This window comes from Eptatretus burgeri, chromosome 5, assembly GCF_056783735.1.
Source record: "Eptatretus burgeri isolate ZD-2024b chromosome 5, Ebu_testis_v1, whole genome shotgun sequence".
Taxonomy (NCBI): domain Eukaryota; kingdom Metazoa; phylum Chordata; class Myxini; order Myxiniformes; family Myxinidae; genus Eptatretus; species Eptatretus burgeri.
In genome coordinates, this window is record NC_140965.1 from 23,765,516 (window position 1) to 23,785,515 (window position 20,000).

The 20,000-nt window shown below is 47.0% G+C and overlaps 1 protein-coding gene and 1 pseudogene across 1 annotated transcript in view; one reads left to right on the plus strand and one right to left on the minus strand.

The window, feature by feature from the left end:
* LOC147026068 (uncharacterized) overlaps positions 1-20,000 on the plus strand; it is a 155,475-nt gene that overhangs the window by 48,789 nt on the left and 86,686 nt on the right. The window contains exons 5-7 of the mRNA XM_085881096.1: positions 5,209-5,332; positions 5,724-6,117; positions 8,046-8,123. Of these exons, the coding sequence (XP_085737222.1) occupies positions 5,209-5,332; positions 5,724-6,117; positions 8,046-8,123 (596 nt within the window). The remainder of the gene's footprint in view (positions 1-5,208; positions 5,333-5,723; positions 6,118-8,045; positions 8,124-20,000) is intronic.
* LOC147026069 (signal recognition particle RNA) lies at positions 17,121-17,261 on the minus strand (annotated as a pseudogene).

Below are 20,000 nucleotides of genomic sequence, written 5' to 3' on the forward strand. Positions count from 1 at the left end.
CTTATCCAACCAAGTTATTCTAGTTTTGTATTTTTTATTAATTTCCTGAAATTTATAGAATTTGTTTTTCACTTGGAGGTTGTGGGTTACGTTGTTTAAATATCGGTGGAAAAAGTCTGATTTAATGCAATTTAATTTCAGGCTGTAAGGCGACAAAAGGTAAAAATTTTGAAAGGGGTGTAGACTTTCTATATGCACTGTATATAAAAATGAAAAGCATGGTATGTGAGGTGGTCAGTGAGGCCGTGAGTGAAGCCATCCAGGAAGCCGTCCATCAGTCCGTAAAGACTGTATGCCGATTAATCATGTCCTGTTTGAACGTTAATTGCAGACTACATGAACGTCTATAAATTACATCTTATTGGAATGTTCCTTTCATTGTGAAGCCATGTGACTGCATGTCTATTAATTACGTACTGTTTGAACCTCAATTTGAATTTGTTTGAACCCAAAAGACCCAAAAGTCCTCGAGGACCCAAAATATGCTGAAGACCCAAAAGTTACCAAGGACCAAAAAGACCCCAAGAACCCAAGTGACCCAGATGACCCTGAGGACCCTTTAGACCCCTTAAACCTTAACACCATTTAGACACCTAATACCCCCCAGACTCATAAAACAGCTTAGACCCTTGAGCATTTCGACCACTTGGACCTTTTTATATTACAAATAAATTTGTACAAAATAAATGTTTGTATGATGATTGGTGTCAATCATGACAACGCAGCAAATCTGTGACATCAATCTCTGCAACGACGTGTGGAGAGGTGAGCGTAGCAAGCCGATCCACACTTGACTTCCATAGAAAAACGAATGAGATGTTGTTTGTTTGTTTATGATGCCACTCCTCTGAGCTCCCAAGGTTAATTATGATGAAACCTCATAGGATCACTCTTCTTTTCTTTTTTAACCATAATACACCTTACTATGGGTTTTAAACAGTCATGTTCTCACAGCTCATGAATTATAAAAACACAAACCACCACCTGTCATGGGGAAGGGGTGGGAGTCCGGAGGAAGGGGGGGTGGGAGGAGGCAGAGGAAGGGATGGGATGAGGGAGGGGAAGGGGTGGGGTGAGAGTCTGGAGGGAGGAGGTGGGGAGGGAGGGTAAGGGGTGGGAGGAAGGACCTGGCATTGCCAGGTACCTTTGCTAGCACATAGTAAACACGAGAATGACACTATGTAGAAAGCATACCTCCATCAGGTTGAACAGTTTACATTTTGTATCCCACTGATTGGCTGGATCTGCATCCGTTTCTTAATCAAAACCTCATCAGCTTGTTCTTGTCACCTACACAACTCATTCACCAAGTTTCATCTGAATCCCTCCATAAATTTTTGAAATATGCGATACAGTATATCGTTTTTGGCCCTATCTCTCAATGGTGAAGAATCACTTAAAAAAATTCTCTAATCCGCATCCAGATCTTCACCATAATCTAATCAATTTCTCCTTGTCAAACACCAAACCTGCCCACCAAGTTTTGTCCGACTCCGCCTATAGCTTTTTAAGATATCGTGCTATATATCGTATTTGGCCCAATCGCTCAATGGCGAAGAATCACTTAAAAGATTTATAAATTCTAGAATCTGGATCTTCCCAAGATTGAATCAATTCTTCCTTGTACCACGCCCAACATATCCATCAAGTTTGGTTCAAATCCTTCCACAACTTTTTGAGATATCGTGCTTTTATCGTTTTTGGCCCGATCTCCCAATGGTGAAGAATCACTTTAAAAATCATTGTAGCCTCGGATCTTCACCAAAATCTAATCAATTTGTCCTTGTCACAAACCCAACCCGTCCACCAAAGTTCATCATCCGAATCTGTCTATAACCTTTTGAGATATCCTGCTCACAGTCAAACAGACAAACAGACAGGGGTGAAAGCACAACCTCGGTCCTCCTTCGGTGGCGGAGGTAATTAAAACTTGAAGTGGAACCCAAGCGCTCAGACCACTTCGACACTAATCTATCTCTTGATACCCTACAAAATAGATATGATGTCTCTTTATCCGATTTCTGAATTATGAAGTAGGTAAATTTGCGATTCAATGTCGATATTATTATTATTATTATTATTATTATTATTATTATTATTATTATTCAGTTGAGCTGTGATGTCACACCTGGAAGTAGACCACCAGATCAGTACTGTATCCGGGTTACATTGCGGTATGATTTCACTCAAACGGCGAAATTTTTCCATTTTCCACAAATATGCCGAGTCGATGCGTCCTTGGTGCTTGAATAGTAATACAAATCAAGATGGTTTCATACTATACCTGTGGCCCAAATGCCCAAGTTTGCCAGAAATTGGACAAGGATTTTCCAAAATACCCGAGTGTGGATCGGGCCTGCAAAATGTTCGCTTTTTTGCTCGGAACATGTTACAGAGCACATTATGAAACACCAGAGATGGCTACATCTTATGGTTATACCACCATGATTGAAAGAGGATCCCATTCCCATGACTAATCAGAAGAAACAACCGTCGCTCTAAACTGTAACACCATCTTCACCCAGCTACCAGCACATGTTCTCTGCTGATTTGAGCGATGAATCAAACACCTGTTGCCATTGTCCAGGAGTTACCACATGAGCACCTGGTAATTATCTATTATCAACACAAATTTCAACAAATCAAATGAACCACCATCTATTTATAACTAGTACGGGCCCGTAGGGGCGGGCCCGTAGGTGCGTGCCCGTAGGTGAGTGCCAGTATGTGCAGCCTCTCTCTCTCTCTCAAACCTCGAAAAAGCACATCCGCGGGTCCCCATCAATATTCCTGGCAAGTTTCAATCATGCAAAAGAAATAATAAAAAATAAATAATAAAATAAATAAACATTAATTTTGACGTCATTCGTGATGTCATAGCACCGTGTCCTGTCATTGTTCGACAGATAAATGGCTGTAACTTGGGAACCGCTCGTCCGATTAATATCAAACCTTGAAAAGCACATCCGCGGGGCCCCAGCAATATTCCTGGCAAGTTTCAATCAGATCGGATCGTCGATCGTGCAAAAAAAAAAAAAAAGATTAATTGTGACGTCATTCGTGATGTCATAGCACCGTGTCTTGTCATTGGTCGACAGATAAATGGCCGTAACTTGGGAACCGCTCGTCCGATCGATATAAAACCTTGAAAAGGCACATCCGCAGGTCCCCGGCAATATTCCTGGCAAGTTTCAATCGTGCAAAATAAATAATAAAAAACAAATATATAAATAACCATTAATTGTGACGTCATTCGTGATGTCACAGCACCGTGTCCTGTCATTGGTCGACAGATAAATGGCTGTAACTTGGGAACCGCTCGTCCGATTAATATCAAACCTTGAAAAGCACATCCGCGGGGCCCCGGGAATATTCCTGGCAAGTTTCAATCAGATCGGACCGTCGATCGTGCAAAAAAAAAAAGAATAAATAAATAAAGATTAATTGTGACGTCATTCGTGATGTCATAGCACCGTGTCTTGTCATTGATCGACAGATAAATGGCTGTAACTTGGGAACCGCTCGTCCGATCAATATAAAACCTTGAAAAGGCACATCCGCAGGTCCCCGTTAATATTCCTGGCAAGTTTCAATGAGATCGGACCGGCGGTCGTCGAGAAATGGCGGTCGTAGACAGACAGACACACAGAGATTGCTGGAATTATAGATAGATGAGGAGAAAATATGTATGGATCATCATCTACTCCTCCGAGAGGATTTGACCTCGGATGCTAAAACTTTCAGGATTCCCACCCCCTACACAATCCCCCATCACCCCCACAAAACCCACCACCATCCCACACCCCCTCCTCCACCATCCTCCCAAAAATCATTACCCCCACAATACCCACCAGCCACCACCATTCCATACCCCTTCCATCCTCCTCCCCCCTCCCACTCCACAAACCCCCATCCCCTGTGGAGGGATATCGACACCTCACAGACATGATGGTGGGACACGGCACAGATACAAATGGATTCCAGGGAAAGTATGAAACGGGATGATCCCGTAACATAAAGACACCTGGTCAGCCTGCGACAGTGGGAGAAAGCATTCGTCACCCATTTTTTCTGCAGTGTACTATTGTGCCTGGGCAGCCTGGGCTATCGGGCGATGATGGATATTTCTGCTTGAGTAATATGTAAACCGATGTATCAATTAATACAAAATCCTTCCCTTATAAACCGTCAATGGAACGGAAAATCAAACCATACCGAGCTGAAGTGTTCATGTGACCAGCATTTTCATCTTCATGAACACTTCCACCTTCTTCCTCTGAATCGCTCGCAACAGGCTTAAAACGATTCGGCTCCACAGTTCCGCTGAAAGCGTTTCCATCAATGATTTCCAACACTTCCTTCAACCTCCCACTGATCACTTTCAACATCCTGAGAACCTTCACAGTCGCTAACAACTGTGGAATCAGTATCTGAATCCGAGCTCGACATGCACTGTTTCTCCATGAAAGCCGCCGTTCGGATCAAGATGGCTTCAGGGCGTGACGTCACTGACAAAATCAAAAATCGACACTCGAGGGATTTTTTGAACATTTTGTAATCGGCAAAAAAATTGAATTTTTTTCCCCCTTAAATTAAACCCTGATTAATGATTCTCAACGGTTTTCAGGACGAAAAAACAATTGCATTTGGGCTCCCCTTTAATAAATGAGTACAGTACAAGGTGGTTACACTGTCTTGTCACCCACGTGTAAAAATTGACATTGCCTTTGTGTGCAGAGTGTTAATGTGTCCAGAGCAGTGCTACCAAACCACTGATGACCTCAAACAAGCAGTGAGACTTCCTTTTAATCGTATCACCCCACAAATGGTCTGGAAAATGTCCCACAGAACATGGCGCAAAAAATTACTCTCGGTAATGACAATAATGGAGCACAAACGGATCCACTGGACACTTAAAGCTTGTGTCATGTGCTGTAAAATGTGTAATAAGGTGAAAGAGTGCTGCAAATGTGTGTGTGGTATAACTTGCGGAACTCTTCGGTATTGTCAGATAATATTATTAAAAGGCAATGTCGCAATATTAACATGGGGTGACAAGAGATCGTGGCCACCCTGTACAACCAAGAGTTCAGGTCACATTGAAAGCATCCTCATACTTGGCTGGACAGTCACATGTCTCAAGATTGTTTCTAGGATATTACATTATATGGTAAAGCTTTGTAAAACTATAATTGTTTCTTGTTTCAGGTGTGGACTTACTTGAAAGTTTTGCGCTGGACTTTGCAACTGGGGTTGATATGTCCGAGGGCAGCACACCTGGCAGGACTGCATTTCATGTTCAAAGAACAGCCAAACTCACACATGACTTGAGGTAGTGGGTGTGTATAAAGTCTGTGCTTCTACATAATATACACAACTGTTCCTCCCATTCCCTTATAAAAGTAATTTTGTTTTGTATGATTACAAGTCAATTTTACACACGTGTATTCAATATATGGCAAGAACACCAATCTAAATGTGATGCAGTTTGGCGCAATGCCCAAGTCAGATCAATGACAGATCCAAGAGATCATAGAGACTAGATTTGCTACTTGGGCATGATCTTGCTTAGGACATGCTGTAACCCTTCAGGGGAGAAAAGTGTATATATAATTAATCATTCAATCCGTTTTGCCGAGTTTTTCTTTGTAAGCATATTATGATGCTTTGGTCATCGGTCATCGACGCACTTCCATTAAATCTCTCCTTCCAATCACCTACAGGCACCTCCTGCCTCATGGCCTTCCCACTCAGTTTTCACTCATCGTCACGTTACAGCTGCCAGGTCCCGGTCCCACCCCGGAACCGACCTGGACCCTTTGGCGGGCACGCTTCGATGGTATTCGAGATGCGCTCGCATTGCGTGTCGATGGCACAGCACGCTCTATCGAAATCTCATCAGAAACACCGAGCGGTAGGAGTGAATCACACGTGTTCCGTGGCTTTGACTCTCTTTTTGACGGGAATTGGCACAAGCTGGCGCTGGCTGTGCAGGACGGTCGCGTCTCTCTTTTCGTGGATTGTCATGAGGAAGGCACAGAGGGTCTGGAGGTAATTGATGGTCGCGGGGGGTTCATGGACATCGCCCTCGGAGGATCTGGCGAAGGCAGTGCACCGGTAAGACCTCAACCACCTCGTTTTCATCTTGAATAAGGTTTTTATTCATTTTTGTTCCCCCCAAAATGGTCATGAAGATCAGTTTCCACTTCAAAAGTAGAAGCTTTACGTGTTTTTTTCCTCAATTATATTGTTGTTTGTAAAGTGGACAAATTCAATGAAAGGGTCAATCATTGAATGACTACTGAGACATCTGTATACTCAAACCTGGGAACGTCATTGAACAACTAAAATAGCATTTCATGGAGTCCTCGTCACCCAACCAACCTGTCCACCAAGTTTCTTCCGAATCCGTCCACAAATTTTTGAGATATCTTGTTCACAGACAGACAAACAGGGGTGAATACATAACCTCCGTCCACCTTCGATGGCTTGTAGGAATATGGAATGTCCTTTCCTTGACATCATTTGATACATGCTGTGGGGAAAAACATTTGATTAATTCACTCTTTGGGATGAAAGTCAAAGCAAAGTTTTAGTTTGATTTTTCTTTGTTGAACAATTTGGGATATGGCTTCGTTGATGACATCTGCCCATTATTATTATTATTATTATTATTATTATTATTTTTAACAAAGTGATGAGGCTCATGGAAGAGTGAGAACACAGAATGGATCAGGATGTCACGGAATAAAAAGAACAGGAGAAAGGAAGGATGTGGAAAACCAACAGAAGGGTTGAGCAACAAAATAGAGGGAGACTTGGATAATTGGGGACATGGGGAAAATTGCAATGGGAGGACACATGGGTGAGCAAGATGAATACAGCCACAAATTCTCTCTCATATGAGTGGAACATAACACAGGAAACCTGGAAAGAGGTGGGTTTGGGGATGGGGGGGGGGTAATGAGGATAGAAAAGGTCATGGTATGGATGGAGGATGATCTCAGATGGTGGTTTAAAGTTGTTTTGAAACCCTGGAAGAAAGAACGAGATTGAAGAGACTGAGGAAGTTTGTTCCACAGGCAGGAAAAAAGAGGAGCGAATGAGTGGAGGTGAGTGGTGATTCTAGATTTCCGTAGTTTCATCAGAAGGGGGTTGATGGTGGACCATGTACATCCTTCAGAAACCTGGTGGGTTATTGGGGGGGGGGGGGACAAAGCACGGAAGGAGCCGAGGGTGCAAGTTCATTAAAGAGGCAGTAAATGACAGAGAGACTGCCGACCTGTCTGATGTGAAAGTGAAAGGCACAGAAACTCAGCTTCAACACGGGAGATTCCAATGATTTTAGGGCCTTGGTTTCAATGGCGTCAAACTGAGCAAATTATGAAGCAGGGGAGCCAGCCCAGAGTGGGGGGGGGGGAGCAGTACTCCATTCAAGCTGCGGTGAAGGCCTTGTAGGTAAATAAAAGTTCAGGTATGCCAAGGAAAGACTTTGCATGATGGAGGATGCCCAGTCGATGACTGGCTTTGGAGACCAAGTTAGACATGTGATTTTGCCCAAGAAGGATCATGGCTGAGAGTGGGGTCCAAATGCTTGAGTGACTTTACTTCTTCAAGAAGATTGTTAAGGAAGTAGATGGGATTGTTGGTCAGATAGTCTTTTCAGAGAGACAGAATGAGTGACATTCTTCCATAAATATGCATTTTAAAAATGAAAGTATTATTATCAGGTCTGTGAAGGAAGACAAGTAGTGGTATAATATATAGTTACTAGCGATACCCGTGCCCATGCACGGGATAGCAGTACAACATAGCTGGTAGCAGACGACAGACCGTACACGGGGAATGACAAAAATACGCATTGTGCAAAATGCAAGTGGTACAATGGAACGCCAAGACTTCCCAAACATTGTCGGCATGTCCGCTAAGTGCCACAGCAATTTCATAGGGATCATGTGACGGCGAGCCGAGTTTTTAGTTTGCAAGCTTGGTATTATAGTAGAGATTATGACAAAATATCACAATTTCTTTTTTTTTTCTGGCAGGTTCAGCTACAGCAGTTCGACTTCTTCTGTAACCCAGAGCGGGCTGGGCGAGAGACATGCTGTGAGCTTCCTGGGAAGGTAAACTCGACATTTTAACATCATATAGGTAATGTTTCATTCGAATCCTTATACCAACTTAAAGTGGTCATGTGATCCAGCAAAAATTCCAAGGATCATTTAAAAAGCTGTACAGACGAGATAATCACGATAGTCCAAGAAAAGCCAACATTTTTTTTTTATTTTTTAAAATACCATCTCGAAATGGTATATATATATATATATATATATATATATATATATATATATATATATATATATATATATATATATATATATAATTATATATATATATATATATATAATTTTATATATATAAATATATATTGTTGCGAATTCGCATCGGCCACGTAACTCGAATGGCGGCCGCCTCGCCCACCAGAACGGACAATTCAGTCGTGACCCTCTCGGAACAACGCCGGGAGCTAGTCACAGGTGGGGGTTTAACCTCACCACGATCGTGCCAATTGCCCACCCGCGCGAGATAGGGTTGCTCGCCAAATTCGACCTACCTAAGTACCTGCGCGAGTGGTCGACCGGACGATCGTACCACGCCACAGGCCGAGTCCGGACACGAACCACTTAAGCGTTTCGTTCCGTATTACAGGGATAACCTAGCGGAGTTATCGTCGGCCTTGACGGTTCCGATTAATTACCGGGCGTTTTAAACCCACTACGAACCCCTTACGTGATGCAAGATGGAGGTTCAATAAAAGGAAAAGATGAAGCGAAGCGGGAAAACAGTTAAACAAGCAACACTTAATTCACACACAGACACAAAGCAAGCACGTATATACAGCCATACAGTTATCGTGCAAAAGAAACAAAAGCAAGAACGACACAGAGTTAATACCGAATAAGACTTACACACGGCAACACTTACACACTTCTACTTTATGGACTGGCGCCACCCACAGACATTTACACAAAACCCCAAAAGAAAAGGAAGTCGCGACTTCCCTGGGCGCGTCGAGTCCTTCTCCCGTGCGTAGCTCGCGTCGTCCGCCCGACAGCTCGGACGGGGCTCGTTTGGCGCTACTTCCCGCGCTCGTGCAGGGGGTCCCAGGGCCCGCACGAGGATCGCCAAACAGGGCAGGAACCACGAGCTCGCGACCCGAACCAGAAGGCTCACTTCGAACTCCACACAACTCCGAACCAACCGAGCAACCAACCAAAAAAAACCCCCGAACCAACTCGTTCGTCCCTTTTGTAGGGGCCGGCTCCACCCATTCGCCCTGCCCCGTTTTCGGCTCCACCCTCCTTCGAGAAGGTTCCCGAAAAGGGGCGTTCCCTCACCCCGACCGCCTCACAATGTTCATCCACCAATCGGCGGTGAGCTGCCCTTCCCCCTTCCTTCACACCAAGCGCGGGGAAAAATGGCGGGAAAAGCCCACAAGCATCGTTGGTGGTTTTTGTTCTTCCGCGGAGATCGTGACCGCACGGTGCTTATTGAATGGCGAGTGGCGAAGATTTGGTAGCGTAGGTGGTGGACGTGGCGTGGTTGTCGTGTGGTTGGCGCTGTGGTGGGGATGGCGTGGTTGTTGAGATGCTGTTTGTTTAAAATAAAAGAAAGAACAGAAAAATGGCTAACTCAAAGCATCGCAGCCCGGATGGATCACATAAATTCCCTCTATGCAACGGGTTTGGGCTAACTACACATGGACTTATCGATATATCTCACCTGAGGACTCTTTATGGTGTAATGCGAATTTCCACAACCGTAACACTACCCCCTCCCCTTTTTACAGACTCGTCCTGAGTCGTCATATTCTCGTGTACCATCATGTGTAGTTCTCCCCTAGTACGTTTTACCTTCGGATCCCTGAGTGCGACATTCAGTGTATTCGTCTCCCCAAAATAAATAACCTGAGGGCTGAGTAACTAACTAAACAAACCCACTCATACAGACGACTTAAATAAAATTGCCGGCGCTAACACATACATGCCGGGGGCGCACTCATATTTACAGTACATCTTAACACCTTAACCCTAACAAATTTTACATTAATCCATGGCCCAGGATCAATGGACTCTGCAGGGAGAAAAGCAAAGAGTCAACCGGCGCACGGGCTGCCACTGCAGGCCCGTGTTGTAGCTGCCAACAGGACAGTTCTTGCAACTTCCACGACGATCCTGGCGCACATGGCAATGAACAAGGGGCGGGGAAAATGCAAAACAGAACGGGGCAAACGCAGAATCGAGGGCAGCAGGCATGGATGGCAAAGGTAGGCAGGCAAGGCATGACAAGGCCACTGTAGCAAACACAGCCGGCACATGAACTGGCCGGCACAGGCCTTGCAGTAAAAACAGCCGGAAGACGATCGACCGGCACAGGCCTTGCAGCAAAAACAGCCGGCAATGAAGCTGACCGGCACAGGCCTTGAAGTAAAACAGCCAGCCAATGAAGTGGCTGGCCTCTTGCCGTGCAGTGCAGTTTGATGGAGGGAGTGCGGTGGTGCTGGCCACTCAGACGGCGGGCTCGGACCTACCTAAACGTCTCCCTCCCAACCGATCGCCTTTGCCTGTCACTGTCCATACCCACTCCCTTAATTTGTCAAAGATCAATTTAGCCCCAACTTATTTTTTTTATTTTTTTATTTTTACTCTTCCCCACTATAATTCGTCCCCAAACCCCCTTTAACGTCCTTGTTCGGCTAACCTATCTTGTCACCTCGCCTACTCCCAACCCCTACGTTCCCTTCCTGGAGGGGAATGAGGGAGAGCTAGCGTCCTGTGTCGAGGCCCAATGAAGCCTCAGAATGGCCTCCTCAAATCTCAGCGATCTCAACCCAAGGTGAGTCCAGCGGCCCACGACGAGAGCGAAGGGATGGATGGTGCGGAGGGGTACACTTCCTATCTACACTATCCATTTAACTTTTAAACTACCCCGGGGCTTTCAACAAGCGCCTCTCGCTTAAACTATCGGTTCTATCAACCCAGATTCCCGTCGCCTGTGTTGGTGTCCTCTCAAATTTCGGGCCATGCCCTCTAATTTTTCCTCGTGCCCTTGCACGGTTTCGTGGCTGGGATGCGTGGCTCCCTTGGCAGGAACTACCCTCTGCCGATTCTCTAACAATGGCACCCCCGGGCACTACACTGTCTCCGAGCCTACCAGCTTCCTAAACACCGGGGAGTGCCCTCCATGGCGACTCCCCTGATACGCTCACGTGGCAGGCTGGCTTCCCGGGCCCCTTTCCGAGGGTCACCCGTGCCCACAACACTGCCCACGCTGCTAACGACGCCCCGGGCCCCCGCATCATGCGGGCGCATCCGTGCCCACTACGCTATCCCGGCCCCCCATGGACCCTTGGCCAACCACGGCCGACTAGCCCGGTGCCCGGGGTACCCACTCAGCGATACTCACCTTTCGCAGCCACGCTCCCAGCCCGTCAACAGGGCTCCTACACCCCTCCAAACAGGTATCGAGCCTACACTCCCACCAACAGCAAAACGACCTCCATTTTTCAATTTCGCTAACCCACGAACTCACTTTACACTGACCCCGGGGTCCCTTGGGCGGGAATCACTCCTCCCCCAAATCACTCATCGCACCATGCATTCCACATTCGCTCCATACACACAGACCCGCTGGCCTCACTCACGCAACATGTACTCACCTCACAACTTTTCTCATCTCACGCATCGCTGAATCCTGCCATCCTGCTCACTACATCCCCTAACTACCTCGTGCTCCCACGTCGTCCCTTACACTACAGCACGTTCCACTTAACACTACGTAGCTAAGCTACGTCCCCTCTACACATCCACAATCTGTCACTGTCTCCGAAATAATCCCATACTTCATTTTCCCATCCTAAATCTCAACTAAAACCCTCGACCTAATCCATTCCACGGGCTCCATGAGGACTTACCCCTGCCCCATGAAACCGGTCTAGCTATGCTAACCCTTCCCCCTAACTAGTTCCATCCTGTGCCCTGGCAGGGGGGTCTTCCACCCCATGCCCAGGAATCCTGTTCACCCGAAGCGAGGCTTGCTTTTTTGTTTTCATTGCGCAGCACCAGCGCGGCAACTCGCAACCTGCGCACCTTGCCCGTGACGTCATGGCAGCTGTTCGCGTCCCTCGTCCCTCTTGGACGGTACCATCCGCAAGGATTCACCCTCATGCCCAATTCCAACCCAACACGCAGCCATGACGCCACTCTGCGCATTAAAAAAAAAAACACAAGCCCCGCGTTTCGAGGGGTTCCCCACGCGAACACATGTGCTCTGCCCGTTGGAGCTTAACACAAGCTCGCGTGGAGAACCCATCCGGTCCAAATCCGTATCCTGCCTAACCTTTGTCCGTCCGCGGGATCGGCAACATCCACCGCTGGCGTTTCCGGACCGGGCTTCACTCCCGCAGCCGAGCACGTGGGGGCCTCGTGCGTACCACAGCACGGACCTCGCGCTCACTGCTGGGCAAACCCGGTGCGGTCCCCATTGAAACTACGGCCGCTCCCCGGCCCTTGTCTCTCAATTGTCACAGTCATCTCCGTCTCCTTTCGACACATGCGCTCAAACTCCCGCGTGTCACGAGACACACACCACGACATTCCACTTACCCCGGGAGACGCGGCTGCATGCTCACGCATGCCGACCGACATTTCCCTTGCACACAGCGACCTCACACACGCTGTTCCTCTCCTTCCACTCGGCCGCTCACTCACTCGTGCCGTTTCCCTCACACACACCATACTACTCACACACGCGGGGGCACTCACCTGCGGTGTCTCACTCACACACCGTTCCTCACTCCCACACAGCTGTTCGCACACGCGTGCCGTTTCCTGCACACGCGCGGCTCCACTCACACGTGTTGCTCCATTCATACTGGCCGTTTCCCTCACACACACGGCCCCTTCCACTTGCGGTGCCCCTTTTACACACGGACGTGCTGGGAAGCACGTACTCCGGCACACTCGCAAACACACCACTCACACACGGGGTCTCACCCATACACGGGGTTTCTGTTACACACGGGGCCTCTGTCGCACACGGCGTCTCACTCACACATTTCACCACACACACCGGGACAACACTCGAAACCACACACACCGGGACACTCACGCTGGGGACTCGCGCTACCACAAGGGGTTCCAGGGTCTCTATACCCCCCAAGCTCGGCGTGCACCCGTTCACAGCACTCATCCCCTCGACCTTGCAAAGCATGACCGAATCCACCTGGTCGTGATCCGCTTCAAGGGAGAATAGCGTCTCCCTCCTTTTCCAAAGGAGGCCGTCCAGCTGCTCGCACCGGGTCCCCACACGTTCTGCGAGCTCACCCCATTATCCTCCACTACCTCTGTGTGTGTGTGTGTGCTCGTCCTTAACCCCATCTTCATCATGTAGTCTCTCCTCTACTGTTTCTACCTCCCGTGTCTCTGTTATTTCTTTTATTCTTTCCGTCGTCACCTCGTGTCTCGTCTCACACGTCGCAGTCACCCCATTTCATTTTTCCCTCCGTGTCACCTTCACTGTTGCTTTCTCTGTCACTACCCTCGCCCAACACGTCCCCCGAATTATTTTGCCCTCACGTGCCTTCATTGCGGGCCTGACAGCCGTTGCACTCCCCCTAAGCTCGTTCGCTCCCACACGTAGCGTCGCCATTACGCACTCCATTGTCCGCGTTTCACTGCACGCTATTGCCTTCATGCCCGCCTGCAGACTTCGGCCCATTTGCTGCATCTCACCCCGCAGCATTTGCACATTATTATCCATTTTGTTTTTTATGCCATCCACATTTTTATTCATGCCATCCATTTTGTTGTTCATTTCGCTTTTCATTCCTTGCATATCCCCACTGATTCCTGCCAGAATGGCGAATAGTTGTGCCATGTCGGGTGCGCTCGGCTGAGCCGATTCGGCAAGGATCGGGGGGTTTTGGCGGAGAGGGGGAGGGGAGGTGTCATACACCGTGGCCGCTGCCGCGCCCATTTCGGGCTCTGGGTTCGGTTGGGGGGGAAATTGTTCCTGAACAACAAGCATTTCCTGCTTGGGGTTCTCATCCTGGGCCATGGATTGTATTAATTCTAACTCCATTTCTAATACCCCTGGGTCCCGCTCGCCTTGAGACTCCATCTTGTTTCTCATAACGGATTAAATTTAGCTCACTCGTAATTTGGAGGGAACGGGGGGGTCGCCTCGCACACCCCTGGTCCGTTCCCCGTGAATTTAGCTTGGAGGTGGGGTGGATTCGAATCCCACTCCTGACACCAGTGTTGCAAATTCGTGCCCGCCGGCATGCGATCAGCCACGTAACTTGAATGGCGGCCGCCTCGCCCACCGGAACGGACAATTCAGTTGTGACCCTCTCGGAACAACGCCGGGAGCTAGTCACGGGTGGGGGTTTAACCTCACCACGATCGTGCCAATTGCCCACCCGTGCAGGATAGGGTTGCTCGCCAAATTCGACCTACCTAAGTACCTGCGCGAGTGGTCGACCGGGCGATCGTACCACGCCGCAGGCTTACTCCGGACACGAACCGCTTAAGCGGTTCCTTCCGAATTACAGGGATAACCGAGCGGAGTTATCATCGGCCTTGACGGTTCCGATTAATTACCGGGCGTTTTAAACCCACTACGAACCCCTTACGTGATGCAAGATGGAGGTTCAATAAAAAGAAAAGACGAAGCGAAGCGGGTAAACAGTTCAACACGCAGCACTTCATTCACACACACAGATACAAAGCAAGCACGTATAAACAGCCATACAGTTTTCGTGCAAAAGAAACAAAAGCAAGAACGACGCAGAGTTAATACCGAATAAGACTTACACACGGCAACACTTAAACAGTTCTACTTTACGGACTGGCGCCACCCACAGATATTTACACAAAACCCCAAAAGAAAAGGAAGTCGCGACTTCCCTGGGCGCGTCGAATCCTTCTCCCGCGCGTAGCTCGCGTCGTCCGCCCGACAGCTCGCACGGCGCTCGTTCGGCGCTACTTCACGCGCTCGTTCACGGGGTCCCAGGGCCCGCGCGAGGATTGCCGAACAGGGCAGGAACCATGAGCACGCGACCCGAACCAGAAGGCTCACTTCGAACTCCACACAACTCCGAACCAACCGAGCAACCAACCAAAAAAAACCCCCGAACCAACTCGTTCGTCCCTTTTGTAGGGGCCGGCTCCGCCCATTCGCCCCGCCCAGTTTTCGGCTCCACCCTCCTTCGAGAAGGTTCCCGAAAAGGGGCGTTCCCTCACCCCGACCGCCTCACGCTGTTCATCCACCAATCGGCGGCGAGCTGCCCTTCCCCCTTCCTTCACACCAAGCGCGGGGAAAAATGGCAGGAAAAGCCCACAAGCATCGTTGGTGGTTTTTGTTCTTCCGCGGAGATCGTGACCGCAGGGTGCTTATTGAATGGCAAGTGGCGAAGATGTGGTAGCGTAGGTGGTGGAGGTGGCGTGGTTGTAGTGTGGTTGACGCTGTGGTGGGGATGGCGTGGTTGTTGAGATGCTGTTTGTTTGAAATAAAAGATAGAACAGAAAAATGGCTAACTCAAAGCGTCGCAGCCCGGATGGATCACATAAATTCCCTCAATACAATGGGTTTGGGCTAACTACACATGGACTTATCGATATATCTCACCTGAGGACTCTTTATGGTGTAATGCGAATTTCCACAACCGTAACTATGTATGTATGTGTATATATATGTATATGTATATATATATATATATATATGTCGAGATAATGTTACACCGCTGATTGAAATCTAGCAATGTCCACACTGATCATGGTAGAGAAGAGCCTTTTAATTCACATCAAAAGAGTACATGACAAAGTGAGACAGAGACTACCTACAGTATCCCAGCTCAGTCAAACTCTCTCTCTGGCGCAAGCAGTTTGGTTTACTTTGTATATACTTTTTCCTGCTCATGAGTTCCCCAACTTCCATCTGATTTATAGTTTCTTTCTTAGATATCGTATTCTTTGAAAGTAACAACACCCCAGCACTGGTTCTCTCCTGGTCTGACAAAGCATTGATCTTTTCACAAGCAAGAAGATCTGTTTTTGGTCAGGCAGATCTTTATCACAATATATATATTATCTTCTCATTCTACTGCAAGATGTTCCCTTTTGAACTCTACCAAAACAGTGCTGATTTATGATCGGGCTTCTCCGAGCTCAAGGCTCAAGGAATGTTGTTACAAGGGCCAACAAGAAAGCCAGATGTTCAGCTGCACGACAAAGAGAGAGAGATAGCCTACTTGCTTTGACTACCAACAGTCAAAAACTGTAGCTTACTGAGAGCATTTTAAATGCTTTGGCTTCCTCAATTAAATGCTACATTCAATTTAAGAAAAGGTAATCCTATTAAAAATGGCTGCTCTCATCTTGGGAGCTGTTCAACAGCTCCACATTTGCCCCTCTTACTTAGAAACATAGTGGAAAAGGAACACCACAATCATAATAATTTTTAGAGATGGAATCTCGATGGATCGGTAAGGTGGTAGACGGGAGTCTTTTCTATAGGTGGCACACCCTTATGAGTAGCTCCAAGTGGGCCATAACGTCATGAAAGCTCCGTCCGCACTTTCTAGCCTCATACAAAAGCCCCCCCTCTACCATCCTGACCAGCCCACCAATACCCCACCCCTCTGTAGTATAGTGGATACATTTCAACAATTATAACTTGAATTTCGGTCATGAGGAAGCAAAATTACTTTTCAAAAACAACACTCGCAGAAAGAATTATTTCATACACAAAAAAGATACATATATTTTTTAACTAACTATGGTTCTTTATGAACAGCAAACAAGAATAGAATTTTTATAAACAACAAGTAAGAATATATATATATTTTTTGCTATTTATCGTGTTCTTTATGAATAAAAAAAAGAATATAATTTTTATAAACAACAAGCCAGAGTCAAAGTTGTTGTTCGTCTTTCGGCTGCTCCCGTTAGGGGTCGCCACAGCGGATCATCCGTGATGATCCGCATGCTGATTTGGCATAGGTTTTATGCCGGATGCCCTTCCTGACGCAACCCTGGTCGCCTCTTACGACACAGGGATAAGGATTGGGTTTCGCCATGATTCCGGGCTGCCCTACACCCTCTCATAGCGTGGCCCAGTGCAGAGCTCCCATCCTCAAGCGATCCTCCAACCCAAGCCTCCGAGTAGCCGGATTACAGGCGCACGCCACTGCGCCCGGTCCAGAGTCAAAGAAAATTTTAAAGAAAATCCCAATATTTTCCAACAAGGCAATGTTTAGATAATATTTCTTTCCATCCGCTTCATTGGTACAAGCAATTCGAGACACTCATCCAATGTGAGTTTGAGCAGTGTTTACTCCCGAAAGCACTAGTGTCTGTACTTTCATATTTCCCAAAAAAATAATACCACCATCACGGTGTCTCGACTAAATTTTAAACTAGGTTCTTCATTTTCTGGGTTTTCTGGGTTTTCAGAGATGGTTGGTCCAGGGGAACTTCATGCACCACCATTGTGTCACTGTGGTAAATTTTCACACACACACACACACACACACACACACACACACACACACACACACACACACACACACACACACACACACACACACACACACACACACACACACACACCATTACTTTTATGCCATGATGACAATAACACTGAATATCATAAGGCCAACGATCAATATGTGGAATATCCATGTTCCCCCTTCACCAAACATTTCCATAACCCATGATCTGAACCCTTCTTCCTTAAAATAGTCATGGTACTCTGCAGTTACCTTCCTTAGGTGTTCCGCTAGGTCACAAAAATATACCATTTAATGATTTCTGGGTTTCTGCAAGATTATTTATTCGTATCCTTATCTCTATCCTTGTCCCATTTATCCCCTCATGTAACAATATGCCTTGTTCCAGGCGTACAATGCCTTTGTCCCCTTCATCCCGTGGCACACGAGATGCATAATTGTATATCGGGGCCTGATAAGTGTTTTCCCATATACGCCTTCCTAATGCAATTGATCCCAATGTTTACGTTTTTTCTTACCTGTGCACCATCACAACCTCTTCCTTGTTTCCCCTACCATTGACCTACCAAACATTCTGATCTCTATGACATTCCCAAAATGTCCTCACTATCTGTTATTGTCCATATTATCACGATTATACACATGCTAATCAAACACTGCCACATCTGTCATAAACCTCCAGTAACATTTCTTTCTCTTTTCTATTTCCTGTATCCTTTTGCAATGAGATGCGTGAATCCATGATTGGCTTACCTTTTCTTGACAGCTCCATGGGTAACCAATAATACCTGAAAAAGTCCAATCCACTGCATCTTTAGGACGTTCCTCCATTCGAACACCCTGTTATCAAACTCTTTCACAATATTTATTAGTGTCACAAGAGTTAATCTTCTTTTATATATGTCCATATATTTTCCAGACATTTTACCAATAATTATATGTACCGTTTGGCCAAGCACTTACAGTGGTGACCAGGATCCCAGAGCCCTGAGCTCAACTTTCATTTACCACTAAACGAACCCCAGAGGGCTAACTCAGCCTGTCATTCCTTCAAGACTGGCAAGAAAAATGAACATCAGTACACTGGTAATAGGGACACCGCATCAGCAGCACAGTCGTGCTCCAAGCAGTGATGCAACCAACAGCCCAAAGGCAGCACACACCACAAACATTTGATAATACATAGCTGCTTCCAAAACTTTCGATTTTACAAATTTTCGATTTTCTCCCACCTCTGCAAGTTCTTGAATGTACCATATTCTCAGCACCTCCTTCTACATCATCCCCCTTTTTGCTCGTGCAGCTCATTTTTATGAGCCAAAGCGAGCAAAACCTTTTGGGTAACCACTTTGTTGTGGGGGCTGGGTATCAGCAGCAAGCACGACCGCTAGAGGGAGCAGTAGAGTCAGTTCCACCAACCGCACCCTTCTTTCCCATTCATAAGTTGGTCGTCATCAGAGAGCGTACACAGCCCCACGGTCTACCATTATGACAATACAATGCACAGAGAGCCTTCCCAGGTATGGTGGCTGCTATGATATGAAAAATGCGTTTTTAAAATACCAACCGATGCTGACGTCAGAAGACAACAAATTCAGATCTCAACGTAAACAAAGATGTGAATTCTGCCTGCCCGAACCGACCCATGGGTTCACACCACTACCTTCACCACAGATGCATGCGCTCACCTGCACCCACCACTTGCTCACCCACTGACCCAGACGATCCTGATGGTGCAATTATCCCAATCGTCCCTTGGCGTCCTGGTGTTGCAGACTCCCCTTGCAGACCCCTGTCTCCAGCATTGCCCTGAGGGCCAATCATGCCATCATGACCACTTGGGCCTGGAGGTCCGATAGGACCTGAACCACTAACAGTTCCACTGCCTCCCGCTTCTCCAGGCGGTCCAGACAACCCAGTGGCTCCCTGGGCACCATCATGAAGCCCATAAGAAGCACATAAGGGCAGAGTCATTAGAATATAAAATAAATGTAAATTTATACACAAGCACCCATACAGGTGCTGCTTAAGGACTGGCCCCCACCAGACACACACACACCCCTCCTTACTTCGCACCTTGGTCCCGCGTCTCTCCCCATCTCCACATCCACAACAAACTGCGTAGATACGTTCGACCCACACATTACTCACGTATACAAATTAATTTAAACACATTTCAGAACTATTTGACTCTACATTAAATTACCTTTTATTTATTTCCAACCACGATTAAATAATTCTCAATTTAATTCGTGTTGTATGGACTCCTGGACTTGGAGATCACAATCAAGGCTCTATTCGGCACATCTGCCACAAATTTTCCCGTTGACTCGTTTTTGAGTCGTTAAAACTCTCAAAGAGGAACACGACCCCCACCTTTACCCTTCAGGCAAGGCGCACACATTCCTCCACTTCACAATGGGGCATC